The sequence below is a fragment of the Sitophilus oryzae genome, unplaced genomic scaffold (genome assembly GCF_002938485.1).
Source record: "Sitophilus oryzae breed Bouriz unplaced genomic scaffold, Soryzae_2.0 scaffold_1297_pilon_pilon, whole genome shotgun sequence".
Lineage (NCBI taxonomy): Eukaryota > Metazoa > Arthropoda > Insecta > Coleoptera > Curculionidae > Sitophilus > Sitophilus oryzae.
In genome coordinates, this window is record NW_022145945.1 from 12,083,051 (window position 1) to 12,097,185 (window position 14,135).

General features: G+C 31.9%; 1 protein-coding gene across 1 annotated transcript in view; it reads left to right on the plus strand.

Moving 5' to 3' along the window:
* The window catches only part of LOC115874798, a 56,598-nt gene extending 42,843 nt beyond the window's left edge, over nt 1-13,755 (plus strand). Inside the window, exons 15-17 of the mRNA XM_030890081.1 lie at nt 112-318; nt 3,163-3,559; nt 13,084-13,755. Of these exons, the coding sequence (XP_030745941.1) occupies nt 112-318; nt 3,163-3,559; nt 13,084-13,367 (888 nt within the window). The 3' untranslated portion in view covers nt 13,368-13,755. The remainder of the gene's footprint in view (nt 1-111; nt 319-3,162; nt 3,560-13,083) is intronic.
* The last annotated feature ends 380 nt before the right edge of the window (nt 13,756-14,135 follow it).

Sequence of the window (14,135 nt, forward strand, 5' to 3'; positions counted from 1 at the left end):
ATTCTTATTTAAAAAGATACATTTGCAGACTAACACAAAGACAATGAAAAATAAAAATTTTCATATTTTATCTCTTGTGTCAAATAAAGGAATGTTTCTTATTACTTTCAGTTTATACATGGAAAAGTCTATGTACAATCTTGTAGGGGAATGCATCCGGCCACTGTGTGTTTTAATACCAGTTCAAATTCTAGTCAAATTTCCAGATTGCAGGAGAAAAAGACCAACATTTCTGTACCGTTGAGTCACAGAAAAAAAAGGTATGGCCATAGTCCCAGCAAACACGTGAGCACTAACGGAAAAGAGCATGTAGATGAGGTAAGTAATACTTTAACAGGTAGCTGGCTATAACTCATTTTAATGATTGTACGGAGCATGGGACATACAATCACAACAATGACTGAAATCGTTGGCTAGTCTGATTTTGCTCGGTTGGTTTACAATAAATTTAAGACATTCGAATATTTATCAACTGTCATCACGAGCTTCCAAACCAATCAAAAAGTAATAGCGAATTTAAATATAGTTAAAAATGAATCATATTTTATTTGTTTCTGGCTATATGTATCGTATGATCGAATAAAAACGGCGTCAGCGATGGCTATGAAATGAAGATCGCTGTCATTTTATATGTAAAATTATATGGGAAATGTCATCGATCGTCATTTCCAAGCCAACTGGACGCCATTTTTTTTCGATCATACGGTATTTAAATTCGCTTTCCATAATATGGTGGAACTAATCAATACTAGATGAGAAATAAATGTACAGGGGAAAAACGGGCTAAGTCAATTTTTAGCGAAATTGAGATATTGATGTCATCTGATAGAAAATATGTTAAATTTTGTTCTAAAGATAGCTTCCACGGCAAGAACGCGATAAGTCAGAAGATATTAAACAAGAAAAATATCCCGTACAGGGGAATAACGTGACAAGTCCGTGCGGTACCGACCAAAAACGGGTTGATATAGAAGATGTTCAATATACAATAAGATAGATTTGAAATTTTATTTTTATAAATTTAAAAGGTAAAATGTAGAAATGGACGTGTCATATTGTTCGTTACTTCTTGGTTAACAATATTTTGAAATCGTTGAACTATACGTTTCTCATAATTAATAAATAATTAAACGGTGCTCAGAACTGCCATTATGTGTTGATTAAAAATTACTGCACCGATTACGTTCAATTTCTAACCTTGTTTTGAATACCGGGATGAAAAAAGGTGTGATTATGAAATTAAATATTCCTTTTTCATGTTGAACACCATAGTTGTATTAGTTTAGTGGCATGGCATTTGCTAAGTAATTATATTAAGACGATTATCATTTCAATAAATTTTAAATTGGTTCACCTGAAAATTGCGTTTTTTGAGATGTGACGCTCTAAGTATTTATTACTAAGAGTAGGTCCCAAGTGGGACCCTCCACTGTGACCGAAAGAGCCTATTGTAGCTCAGTACTACAAACTCTTTAAACAAAAAAGATTGTTAAACTTCACCCTCAAGATCTAACCTTTTAACATAGGCCGTTATATCCGAGGGTAATATGTCTCCTAAGTCTGATAGGTTGCGTGGTTTTACCAAACACTTTACACCTGGTCCTGATTCCAGCGGGGCAGGTACACATATCGTGCTTCATGGTTTCGTCATCTTCCATACAGAGTTGGCATTTGGCGTCTGCCAACACTCCCATTCTCTGCAGGTGTGATCTCAGCCGGCAATGACCCGTTAGGTTAGGTTAGGTTGTGTAATTGTTAATGATCCGTGTATATTGCAGTGAGCGTACACGCTTCATTCCTGTCGGCCTTTAAGAGTTCTCCTGTTGTGCGTTTGGATGGCCCTGCTAGGATTTTCTTAGCATGATCAATTCCGGGACGGTCATTCCAGTCCCGAAACGTCGTACCCACCCTGTCTCTTGCGAGATTTTTTGAAACGCTAAGTGTCGGCCATGGGCCCCTGAATTGCAAACCTGCACCTGTTTTGGCTAGGGAATCAGCACGTTTATTTCCCTCTAGGCCGGTATGTCCCGGTATCCATATTAGCTACACTTTGTTCCTATCTCCTAATACATTGAGTAGTTTCCTACAATGAAGAATCGTCATAGAGGTGCTTTTAGTTGCCTCAAACGCTTTCAACGCGGCTTGACTATCCGAAAAAAAATGTTTGTATTCCCGGTGTATTGCTGTTCTACCAGCCGATGCACACAGGTTTCAATATCATATAGCTCAGCTTGGAAAATTGTGGTGTGTTTTTCAAGTCTGGGGTAGAAGTAGATCTCAGTTTTTAGACTGCTACAGTAAATTCCTGCGCCAGATCCTTTTTCGTACGTGGATCCGTCCTTGTACCAACACATTTCGGCATGTAATAAACCGTTTCTCGGCTTATCCCATTCATCCATATTCGGACACAGGACGTTGTAGGTCATCATCATTTTTTCGAAGAAAAATTTATGATTAATTTAAAAAAATAAAAAGTTACTCAATTTGTCATTTCTCTCAAATAGCTATCTACTCAGCATGTTTATTTTTTGTCAATATTGACATGTATTGACTATTTTTAAATATCTTGAGAACTGGTTGCACGTAACGATTTTTAACAAGAGACCTTTTTTACTTAAAAAATTCTGGAAATGTATATTTTTTCACTCAGTAGTTTTATACATGTACGGACAAACATTATTATCCTTTTAAAGAGTTAAAAAACATTTAGGCGGCGGCCCCTACAACTAGGAGTCATATTGATATCGAAATCAAATTTCCTACATCAAAAAACACCCAGACACTAATTTTTATCCAAATATCGATTATAGTTCAGAAATTATTTGGAAGAAACCGAAATAAAAATGAAACTTCTACACCCTGTATCTCCGAAACAAAGCATTTTAGGACATACATTTATGCAAACTTTTTTACTCATTTTCATCTACAGAATAAGCTTCTGAAGTTTCCCGAATACCATTCGGACCACCCTGTATAACATAAGTAATTATAAGTTATAAAAAATACTACCCTGTATCTCAAACGTTAAGATGTTTAGGTCATACGTTCATATGAAGTTTTTTTCTTAGAATCGGTATAAGAATCGCCCCTTTAAATATTAGTATGTCACTAAGTATGATAAAAATTATTATACTTTATCAAAATTTAAACTTTGTTTTTCAGGATACTGAAGATGAAGAGCTCGGTAAGCGGAAGAAATCGGTTTCTCAAAAGTCACCGAGAAAGAGGAAAAAAACCGACACGACCAAACCTCTTTCGCCCAAGAAGTCCCCAGGCAAGACTAATGACTCGTTGGACTGTTCCAAGGACAGTATCAAACCCAGGAAACGTACGTATTCTGGAAAGAGGACTAAGAAGGACGAAGTAAAGAAGACTGAGTCGGAAGTTTTGAAGAAGAACGAAATAATTGACGAGAAGTGTCAGGAGGAGGAGATTGAAGGGGAAGAAAAATTGGAGCACCAAGAAGACCATCAAGAAACTGATGACTGTATGGACTCTTCAGGGGAGTCTTTGGAGAAACCGTTGACCCCTGGACAGCAAACTGCGGAATCAGAGAGTGGTAAGTGATTATTATCATTGTCATCTAGTTTGACACTAACCGGACTAACCAGGAAATGAGAACAAAGACATCCTTGTGAAATTATGACACTTATATTTTTATTTCCTACAGCCGAAAGACTGTATTGTGACAGGCATTATTCATTCATTCCATTTTGAATAAGGAGATTCATTTATGTTTTTTGAATGTCGTCTGTCGAAATTATATGTCTTCTCGCTGGACAGACTATAGATACTGGTGAACAGATTGTTTTTTCAAAGCTGTAATGATACAAGTTTTTAAATATATATATATTTTTTTGTTTTAAATGTACTCAATATTCTCCTTTTCTCCAGAATAATAAGAAAAAAGGGAGAAAATTCAAAATAAATTTAAACGTATTCAATTGTTTTTGGTCACTTCCTGTTTCACCGGAAATGACAACAACTTTTAATTATTTAAATGGCACCCTTGGTATTTTTTTACTTAATTCCATAGAAAATGACACTCTGAATAGAATGTCATATCATATGTCAACTTTTGACACTTTCTCATACATGGTTTATTTGAAATTGTAGCATGCAACGGGAATTTGACTCAAAATACCAAGTGTGTGCTACCAAATTATTCGTAAAAAAATGGTTTTTCCAAATATGCTAATGAGCCACCCTCGTTCCATTTGAAAAAATTGAGATATGATTAAAAATACGGTTTGAGAATCTTTTAACCGTCCAGGACAAGACACGATAAAACTTTAGACGACCAAAACTATTTTTCCAAGGCTACTTGATTAAAAAGTGTTTTTAACACAGCCATGGCACTCTAGATTAAAATTTAAAATACGATTTTTTTAAAGCGAAAATGTCAAAAGTTAAAAAAAAGTACCAAGGTGTAAGCAAAAAAATACCAAAGGTGTCATTTAAAAATTAAAAGTTGTAGTCATTTGCGGTGAAACAAGAAATCACCAAAAACAATTATTGAATATGTCAATCAATCCTAAATTATTACATACCAAATCTCGTTGTTTTATCTGAAAAAATAAAAAAGTTATAGGGGGTGAGCCACTGTTGAGACGCACCCGGTATATATAATATACATATAATTGAAGTATATCGCTGCTTTTCGACAAAAGCGGCACAACTCAAAATTAATCAACTTTACAGTAGAGGCAGTTGAAATATTTGAATCATGTTATTGTTATGTTTTTCGTCGGTTCCGGGTGGATAGAAAGTCTAATTTATTTAAACACAATTTATTTTACACTAAGTAATACAATAACGATAAAACTACTTAAATAATTATTTATAACTTATTTACAACTTATCTAACTATTTATCTAAAAGGAATTTATTTTGAATTTAGCGCGGCAGTTGTACGCGTCGAATGGTTGGTTGTTTCTCTCTTCTTCGGGCCCCAGGCGTCGCACAGTGATGCAGAAGTTCCCAAAAGCGGCAGAAAATCAAAATATCAAAAGTATTTTTTTTTAATTATAATTTCACTCGTATAGTTCCTAATAGACCATATTTTCAGAATCGTGAAGATTTTTGAATCAAAACGGGCCCATTATTAATCCCTGATAAGAAATGTTCTAGCTTATAAAATTATTAGCTGAAGCTAAAATATTTTGATTAAATAAAATTAGTGCGTTTAACGTTGGTGATAAATTCTCTAAAAACTGATGGTACTCTGAGAAAGTACAATGTTTTCAACAGTTTTTCCTCATGGTAATTCTAGTTTTAACTTCCCTGGTACCATAAAAAAATCAATAAAGACCTTGATGTAATTAAGAACTGCTTAATCTAAAATCACATGTTATGTAAGCTAATACAAAATGCTCCAAATTGCTCCAAAAAAATATGATGTAGGTTACAATTATTAGCCTTTTTTCTTCATAACTACGAAGTTTCATGACCAACATTAGCCCACAAATACCCTTTAGGTTGCCTAACTCTCCCGAAAACCATGGTTTAGTTTCCCAAAATAAATTACGTATGACAGTATATTACTGGGTGTTTCTTAGGTGCTGTAAAATATTGTTGTTGGTTATTTTTAATTAGTTGAAGAAAGAAAACTGTAATATATTTTCTCTTATTCAATTTAATTTTCGATATACAAAGTATTCAAATTTAAAAATACTTTTTATTGTGTAATTTTAACTAGCTTTTCCCTGTTAAGCCTAAGTTTTTATTCGTTTTGTGCTTATATGACATTAAATTTAATATTATTAGAAATCTCATTAATTTTGAATAATTATTGTTAATATAAACTAAAAAGACGTGTCAATGTGTCTATCATGCGTCAATATTCATTCAACAACTTTTATCAAGAATATGAAAATATATGTTTTGGTGTTACCCTTAATCAAGGGTGTTACTTTCATTAATATCTAACTACATAAAATATACAGATGTATTTACTTTCTTTTTTTTTTCTTTTTTTTTTCTCATGGAAAAGAATGTCAATATCTTGAATTTAAGTAATACTTATTGGTAACTAGTTCTGAAAAAAGGATTAATTATAGTAAAAACGAAATGCTAATTCTATTGTAAGGGGGTGAAAATAAAACCCTGTATATTTATTAATGTGTTTACACAAACTTTTTTTGATTTTTTAAACTTTACAAAGAATAGAGTATTAAATTAATATGCTATTGAAGACAAAATAATATAATTAAATTTTTTACAACCCATTTTTTATTTTTTACAGCCAATTTAAGTACACACTGTATACATAATTCAATTTTCTGAATTCCAAACATCACTTATACACTTAGAAAACCACATTTAACAAAAATAATTTTAAAAAATGTAGCAGTAAGTTGAGAAATTATTTTTTGCCACTTTTCGCGTTTTCGGCATCACTGTGCGTCGGCTTATACAGGGTGGTCCGAATTGTATTCCGGAAACTTCGGCAGCATATTCTGCAGATAAAAATAGGTAAAAAAGTTCGTATAAATGTATGTCCTAAAATGCTTAGTTTCGGAGATACAGGGTGTAGAAATTTCATTTTTATTTCGATTTTTTCCAAATAATTTCCGAAGTAACGTCAATATTTAGATAAAAATTGGTGTCTGAGAGTTTTTTGACATGAGAAGTTTGATTTTGATGTCAATATGACTCCTACTGGTAGAGGGCGCCACCCACCTACATGTGTTTTAACTGTTTTAAAGCGTAATAACTTTTTGTCCGTACCTGTATAAAACTACCGAGGGAAAAATATACATCTCTGTGATTTTTTACATAAAAAATATCTCTTTGTAAAAATCGCTGCGAGCAACCGTTCTCAAGATATTTAGAATGGAAATAGTCAATACATGCCATTATTAACGAAAAATAAACACGTTGAGTAGATAGTTATTTCACTGAAATAATAAATTTGGGAAATTTTTATTTTTTTAAATTAATCATATTTTTTCTGCAAAAAAATGATGATAAAACAGTTTTTGTTGAACTTTTGGTACAAAAATAATTCAACATTATGATCTCAGTCTAATAACTATTTAGTCAACATGTTTAATTTATGTCGGTGATGACAGGTATTGATAATTTCGATTCCCAATATCTCGAAACCATTACTCGTAGCGATTTTTACCAAGAGATCTTTTTTACGTAAAAAGCGTCGTAAATGTATATTTTTTTACACAGTAGTTTTATACAAGTACGGACGAAAAGTTATTACTCTTCAAACCAGTTAAAAATATGTAGATGGCGCCCTCTATGCTTATAGGAGTCATATTGACATCAAAATCAAATTTCTCATGTCAAAAAACTCCCAGACACCAGTTTTAATCCAAATATTGATGTCACAATGCAACCATGACGCAACTAAATTGGTACGGTCTTCCACGTTAAATTCGAATAATCAAAAAATGACAGTTGGTCCGGATGACACCTAGCGGTGAATTATTTAATTTTAAATTAGGACGGTTTTGCTCCTTAAAAGACGCTTTTTTTATTACTATGGGTTAGAAAAACCCAAAATCACAAAATTTTGAATTGTGCCACTTTATATGCAGCGATATAATTTCAATTATTTTAAAGTTATTTCTTATTTCTTGAAAGTTATATTTATGAAACTTGGCTGAAAAGATGTTCAGAACTGTTGTTTTTCTTCCACTTGTAAAAAATTATCACCTATGGAACTTTTGGATCAATTTTTTTGATAGATTTTTTGAAACTCTCCGTGTCTGTGTATTTATGAAACTTGACACAGCGTGGTTCAACTAAATTCTCAACAATTGAATCTTGAATTCTTTGAATTTACACGACATTTTATCACTTTTGTTTCTTTTTTTTTGTTGTTTTGTTTGGGATTTTTGTACTTTGCTGCGATCACAATAATTATTGTTGTAGGACAAAAGTCATAACGTTTTTATTTGTTATTGGGCATGAAATGTGGCATACATTTTTTAGCCGACCATACCAACAGGTATGGTAGGCTATTAAGATCGGCGAAAAAAAAGTTTTTTTAATTTCACTCAAAATGAGTTATTTGGGTCATAAATGATCTAAATACAAAATATTTTCGCGGTGTCTGTCTGTCCGTCGTTAACACGATAACTTTGAGTTATCGCTAAACCGCTAAACCGATTTTAACCAAATACCCCCCACCCCCACCAAAAACTAATGGCCAGATTCTCGGGTGCCACAGTATTTTTGTGCCAAATTTGATGAAAATCGGTTTTGGCGGTTTTTGAGTTAGCGTGTTGCAGACAGACGGACAGACAGACAGACACCATGAAAATATTTTGTAGTTAGGTCATTTATGACCTAAATAACTAATTTTGAGTTAAATTAAAAAAAAAGCTTTTTTTTGTCGATCTTAATAGCCTACCATACCCGTTGGTATGGTCGGCTAAAAATGTGAATATTTTCGGAATTTAAAGGAAGCGAGAATAGTAACTATTAAATCTTTTTAGTACATTTATGGTATAGCGGGTGATTTTCGAAAGTGACTCGCCCATATAAATTTTTAATTTTTCCAGATAAAAAAACGAGATTAGGTATGTTAGTACATGGCATAAATCAGAATTGATTGACATATTCAATTAGTTTGGGTCACTTCCTGTTTCACGGAAATGACTACAATTTTTGATTTTTAAATGGTATCCTCGATTGTTTTTACTTTATTTTGTACAAAATGATATTCTGAATATAATGACATATGATATGTCAACTTTTGACATTTTAGCTTAAAAAAATTGCAATTTAAATTTCAACGAAATTGTTACTACTATTAAACAATAATAATTATTTTTAAACGTTAAAAAAGTTAGTTTTAAAGTTAAAAAAAGCGACATAGATCGAATTAAACAATGATGTTTCCAATATCCCAAAGGTAATAAAAAAAATAATAAAATTAAAACCTTTTTTTTTAATTAAATAAAGTCTGGTTATTTGTAAACAGACTGCGATTAAAATGTTATTGTTTACCTCCCTTTATGCAGGCAATCAAATAAATTCACAAAATATTATAAATATAGCTAAGCAAATACTGTGTGTTGCAATTTTTATATCACACAGCATATTATTTACATCAAAATCCTCCATAATTAGCCTTAGTAAACCAATTTGACGATTTTCGTTAGCCGTAGAGCGCTATAATTTAAAAAAATCTTTCTCATGCTAACTTGTACAGGGTGGGTCAAATTCAACGCTTTTAAATGGAAACACCCTTTTCTATAGGAGATAGACGAAAACTAATATCGGCGTCTGGAGCTCAATTTTCATCAAAAACATGATGGTGAAAACCGCACATCAATATCTGTTACCGTTTCGGAGTTACGGGGTGTTTTTCAAAAATGTGCATTTTTAACAAACCGCTGTAACTTTTTTGCTATGGAAAATTTTGTATTTCTATGAAAACATTTCCAAAGCACCTTTTTACGTAGAATTTAATGGTTAAAGTATAATTTTTTTAAAATTAATAATTTAAGAATTATCAACAGAAAAAATGATTTTTTATTTGGGACACCCTCTGTATTTTTAATTAACTGAAAAGAATTTAAAATTACCTTTCCAAAAATATAGCACACTTGATATTTTGTTATAATCCCCTTCGAAATACAGAATTTTTATAAGTTCGCCACTTTTAACTAGTAGGCTTTGGACCACTTATTGATGATATGCCCTTAATGGAACTCGAAAACATATTTTTCCAGCAAAACGACGCACCGCCTCCGAACGCTGAAGTTATCAGCAAATTTTTGCAGCCAAATTCAAGAATAATTGGATAGCTAACCAAGATCCCAGCGGTTGGCCGTCGAAGCTGCCTGACTTAGTGCCCACGGATCTAATCCTATGAATATATTTGCGGAAGAATAAAGGTTCCTTATTTTTCCGTATAATCTAGACAAGAATTAAAAATACTTAGCAATTATAAGAGGGTATCTTTCACCCCCACTGAGTTAATTAATTCCGCGAGAAATTTTCAAAAACTGCCCCGTCTGTCCATAACAGAAGACGGTCGATACGTCGAACACCTGTAGCAAAATCTCATGTCTTGGTTTGCTATTTATTTTTATTATTATTAGATATAGTTTAAACGTGTTGATGTTGGTTACATATATTTTAAATTGTTATAAAATTCTGCATCTCTCATAGCAAATATTATTTTCGTTTTAATTGATGTTCACAGCTAGAATTTTTTGCATTACAGCCGGTGCCGTTCAAAGCCTACTTATTTAAAAGCCGGCGAATTTTTATATACTCTATATCTCGAAGAGGAATCGAGGAAAATATCAAGTGTGTTATATTTTTGGAAAGGTAATTTTAAATTCTTTTCAATAAATTAAAAATATACAGGGTGTCCCATATAAAAAATCAAATTTTCTGTAGATAATTCTTAAATTATTAATTTTAAAAAAATTATACTTAAACCATTAAATTCTACGTAAAAAGGTGCTTTGGAAATGTTTTCATAAAAATACAACATTTTCCATAGCAAAAAAGTTACAGCGATTTGTTAAAAATGCATATTTTTGAAAAACACCCCGTAACTCCGAAACGGTAACAGATATCGATATGCGGTTTTCACCATCATGTTTTTGACAAAAATTGAGCTCAGACACCGATATTAGTTTTTGTCTATCTCCTATAGAAAAGGGTGTTTCCATTTAAAAGCGTCGAATTTGACCCACCCTGTACATTTGAAGTATCTAACATTAAAAAGAGTACCTACTGTCGTAAAAAAACGCAATAAGGAACTATCATTTTTAGTTTCCCAAAACCTCAAAAATCTAGTTAATTGTTGAAACTTGTTGTCCCTTTAATATGTTTCTTCTACCAAAGTTAAACTATTAATAAACAAACAGTGTTTACTTCAAGCAATCACTTTCCAGCGCAACGCTCACTGCTTTTAACAGCATTTTTCAACCTGTCAAGCAAAATGGAAACTTAAATGGTAGGCTGTCAACTGAAGTAAACCAAAGTTTTGTTTTCCACAGCCTTCTGTGTTAGATTAGCAGAATAATAAAACGATTTTACTATGGAAATTAAGCAAAACCGCCAACTTAAAATTAAAGTACGCGTATTATACGAAAACGGAAAGATGTACAAACAACATATTTTATGAGTATAATTTTTGTGCTTAATTTAAAATTATTTTGAAATGTACAGGGTGTGTCAGAACTCAGAGCTAAGATCCATACCTAAGTTATATTTTTTCTTATGGACACCCGGTATTTTATTTCATTTTTGGATTCTTGGGCATAAAATAAGACATTTATTATAAGGGTTTAATATGTTTAAACACTTTGTTTTTTTAGATATTTAAAGATATTTAAATATACATGCTATAATAAAAAAGTTTGTCAACACCCTGTACATTACTTTTCAGAGTTAATTCTTGTGCAGACTTTGATGCAAGAGAAATAAACTTAAATTTGATTGCTTCCTTAATTGTATACAGGGGTATCAAAAATTGGTGGTCTTTTTTAAATATTTATTTTACATAAAAACTTCGTTATTTCAAATGCAACACTATGTATTTTTTTAAATAAGTCGAAGCAAATTTAAATGTTCTTTCAAACCATATTAGGGTCTCCTATACCTACCTGGCTCAGATTTTGAATAAAAAGCGATTTTTCAATAAAATTGTAATCAAGATGGCTGGTGTCACCCTGGCAGTTTTCTAGTGACACTTAGCTATTTTGAAAATCGACATTTGTTTATGGATTTTTTTGGAAAATTTAAATATATAACAGGTTATTTTTATTTAATTTACCTACAATAAAGTTAGTAAGTAAGTATTTATTATATTATCAAGAAAAATAAAGCAGTATCTGCTGGCGGAAGGAACGGATATGTTACTAGTGATTTTATTTTGTGAGGACAATTGCTTGTTGGCCTGAAGGGTTTATGCTCAAAGATATCCAAATTGTAATTATTATCTTGACAAGCGTAACTTTGAAAAACTACTTTTTGTATTTCGCAGAGCTGATAGTGTGATATATGAAAAACCTATTAGGCAGAAACCTGTCGTTGGAAGTGAAGAAAATGAATTTTCCATAATTGGTTCTTTTATAGAAAATCCGATATATCTACAAGTCATCGTAATATAAATCAAAGAACTACTTTATTTTTCTTCATAAAATAATAAATACTTACTTATTAAACTATTGTAGGTTAATTAAATAAAAGTAAACTGTTATAAAATTAAATAAAGTCCATAAACTAATTTCGATTTTGAAAATAGCTACTAACTGTCACTAGCAAATTGCCACGGCGTCATGGCAACACCAGCCATCTTGATTGCCATTTTATTGAAAAATCGCTTTTTATTCAAAATCTAAGCCAGATAGGTATAGGAAACCCTAATATAGTTTGAAAGAGCATTTAAATCTGTTTCGACTTATTTAAAAAAATGCATAGTGTTGTTTTTGAAATAACAAAGTTTTTATGTAAAATAAAGACTTAAAATAGGCCAACAATTTTTGATACCCCTGTATACATTTAAGAAAGCAAAATTTTTTTTAGTAAAGTTTATTTCTCCGGTTTCAAAGTCTGCGCAAGAATTAACTCTGAAAAATATTCCAGTACAGGGCGTTGACAAACTTTTTTATTGTAGCATACATATTTAAATATCTTTAAATATCTCAAAAATCAAAGCATTTAAACATATTAAACCCTTGTAATAAATCGCATATTTTATGTCCAAGAATCCAAAAATGAAATAAAATACCGGGTGGTCCATAAGAAAAAATATAACTTTGGTATGGATCTTAGTTCTGACACACCCTGTACATTTGAAAATAATTTTAAATTATGCACATTGCTTGAACATTTACGCATAAAAAAATATTTCTACATCTTTCCGTTTTCGTATAATCAACCGAGGCGAATGAGGTGCGCCACCCTGTATTTATTTGCAAACCAAAAACTACGGGATATAACTCTAATTATTGATTATTATTTTTTATCAAGCTGGAATGTTCTAAATGAGATAATATTATCAAAAATAGCATTTCTAAAGGTTACTTTTTACCACTTAGATTTCAATTCTAGCCCTGTGTGCGACGCCACTAACCTTCTTGAACTATTTTTCAGAAATATACTGCGAGGAATCGTCCCAAGACAACTACGAATCAGACAGCTCCAGCTCGTCCATCGAGAGCACCAAAGGGTCCCAGAGCGACAGCAACACCAACGACGAACCCCCATGGAAGAGAGAGGAGGACACCATTATCCTGGAGACTTTCCAGAAGGAGGACGACAAGGAATACGCGCTTCAGATCATTTCGGATAAGCTACCCCATCGCACCAGGGACGACATTAATGGTCGTTTCTCCAAATTGATGGATCTGCTGTTAGAAACATTGAAACAGAAGTAAATGGGAGACAGATGTAGTCTTTAAAGACTCCACTAAAACTATCCCGACTTGAACTAGCTGTGATAGTAGAATTATGTATTTCTTTTGTTGAGAAGAAGAATGTTTAATTGAGTCGTTATTACATGAACACGAAATTGTCTAGAAACGTTGAGTGTGGTAAGGTATAGGAAATACACATAAAAATCTCTTAATTATGTATATTGTACTACCAGCTTGGAAAGACTTAAGTTTAAATGAATAAATATTAGTTTTTTGCCACTTTAATATTCTTCTTGAGTAAAGTAGTATTATAAAGTTTATATGCCTACATTGAACTGTTCCTTTTTTTAATTACTAAGTAATATTGTAATAGTATTGTATATCTGTAATATAGATGCATTTAAATCAATTTAGTTAAGTATATTATTTATTTCCTTTCCAATAAAAAGTCCTTCCTATAAAAATGCCGTAGTTTCTAATATCACTAAATTGTTAGGATTTTTTCTAACTTATGGTTAGGAACGTTTTCCTAAATTTGTGAAGATATTTTTTAACATATTTGTTGAAAAATACAAATCATATTAGTGAAAACTAGTAAAAACAAAATTGGATGACCGGTTACATTCCCCATTTAATTTTAGATGTACAGGGTGGGCCATTTTGTTTGTTTCTATAGGGTATTTAGGAAACCGTAAGAAATATTCAAATTTTGATACTGCAGTCTCGGGTTCTTTTGTTGAAAAAATGACAATGGCGCAAACGGATCGTGTCTATCTTGATCGGTTTCGA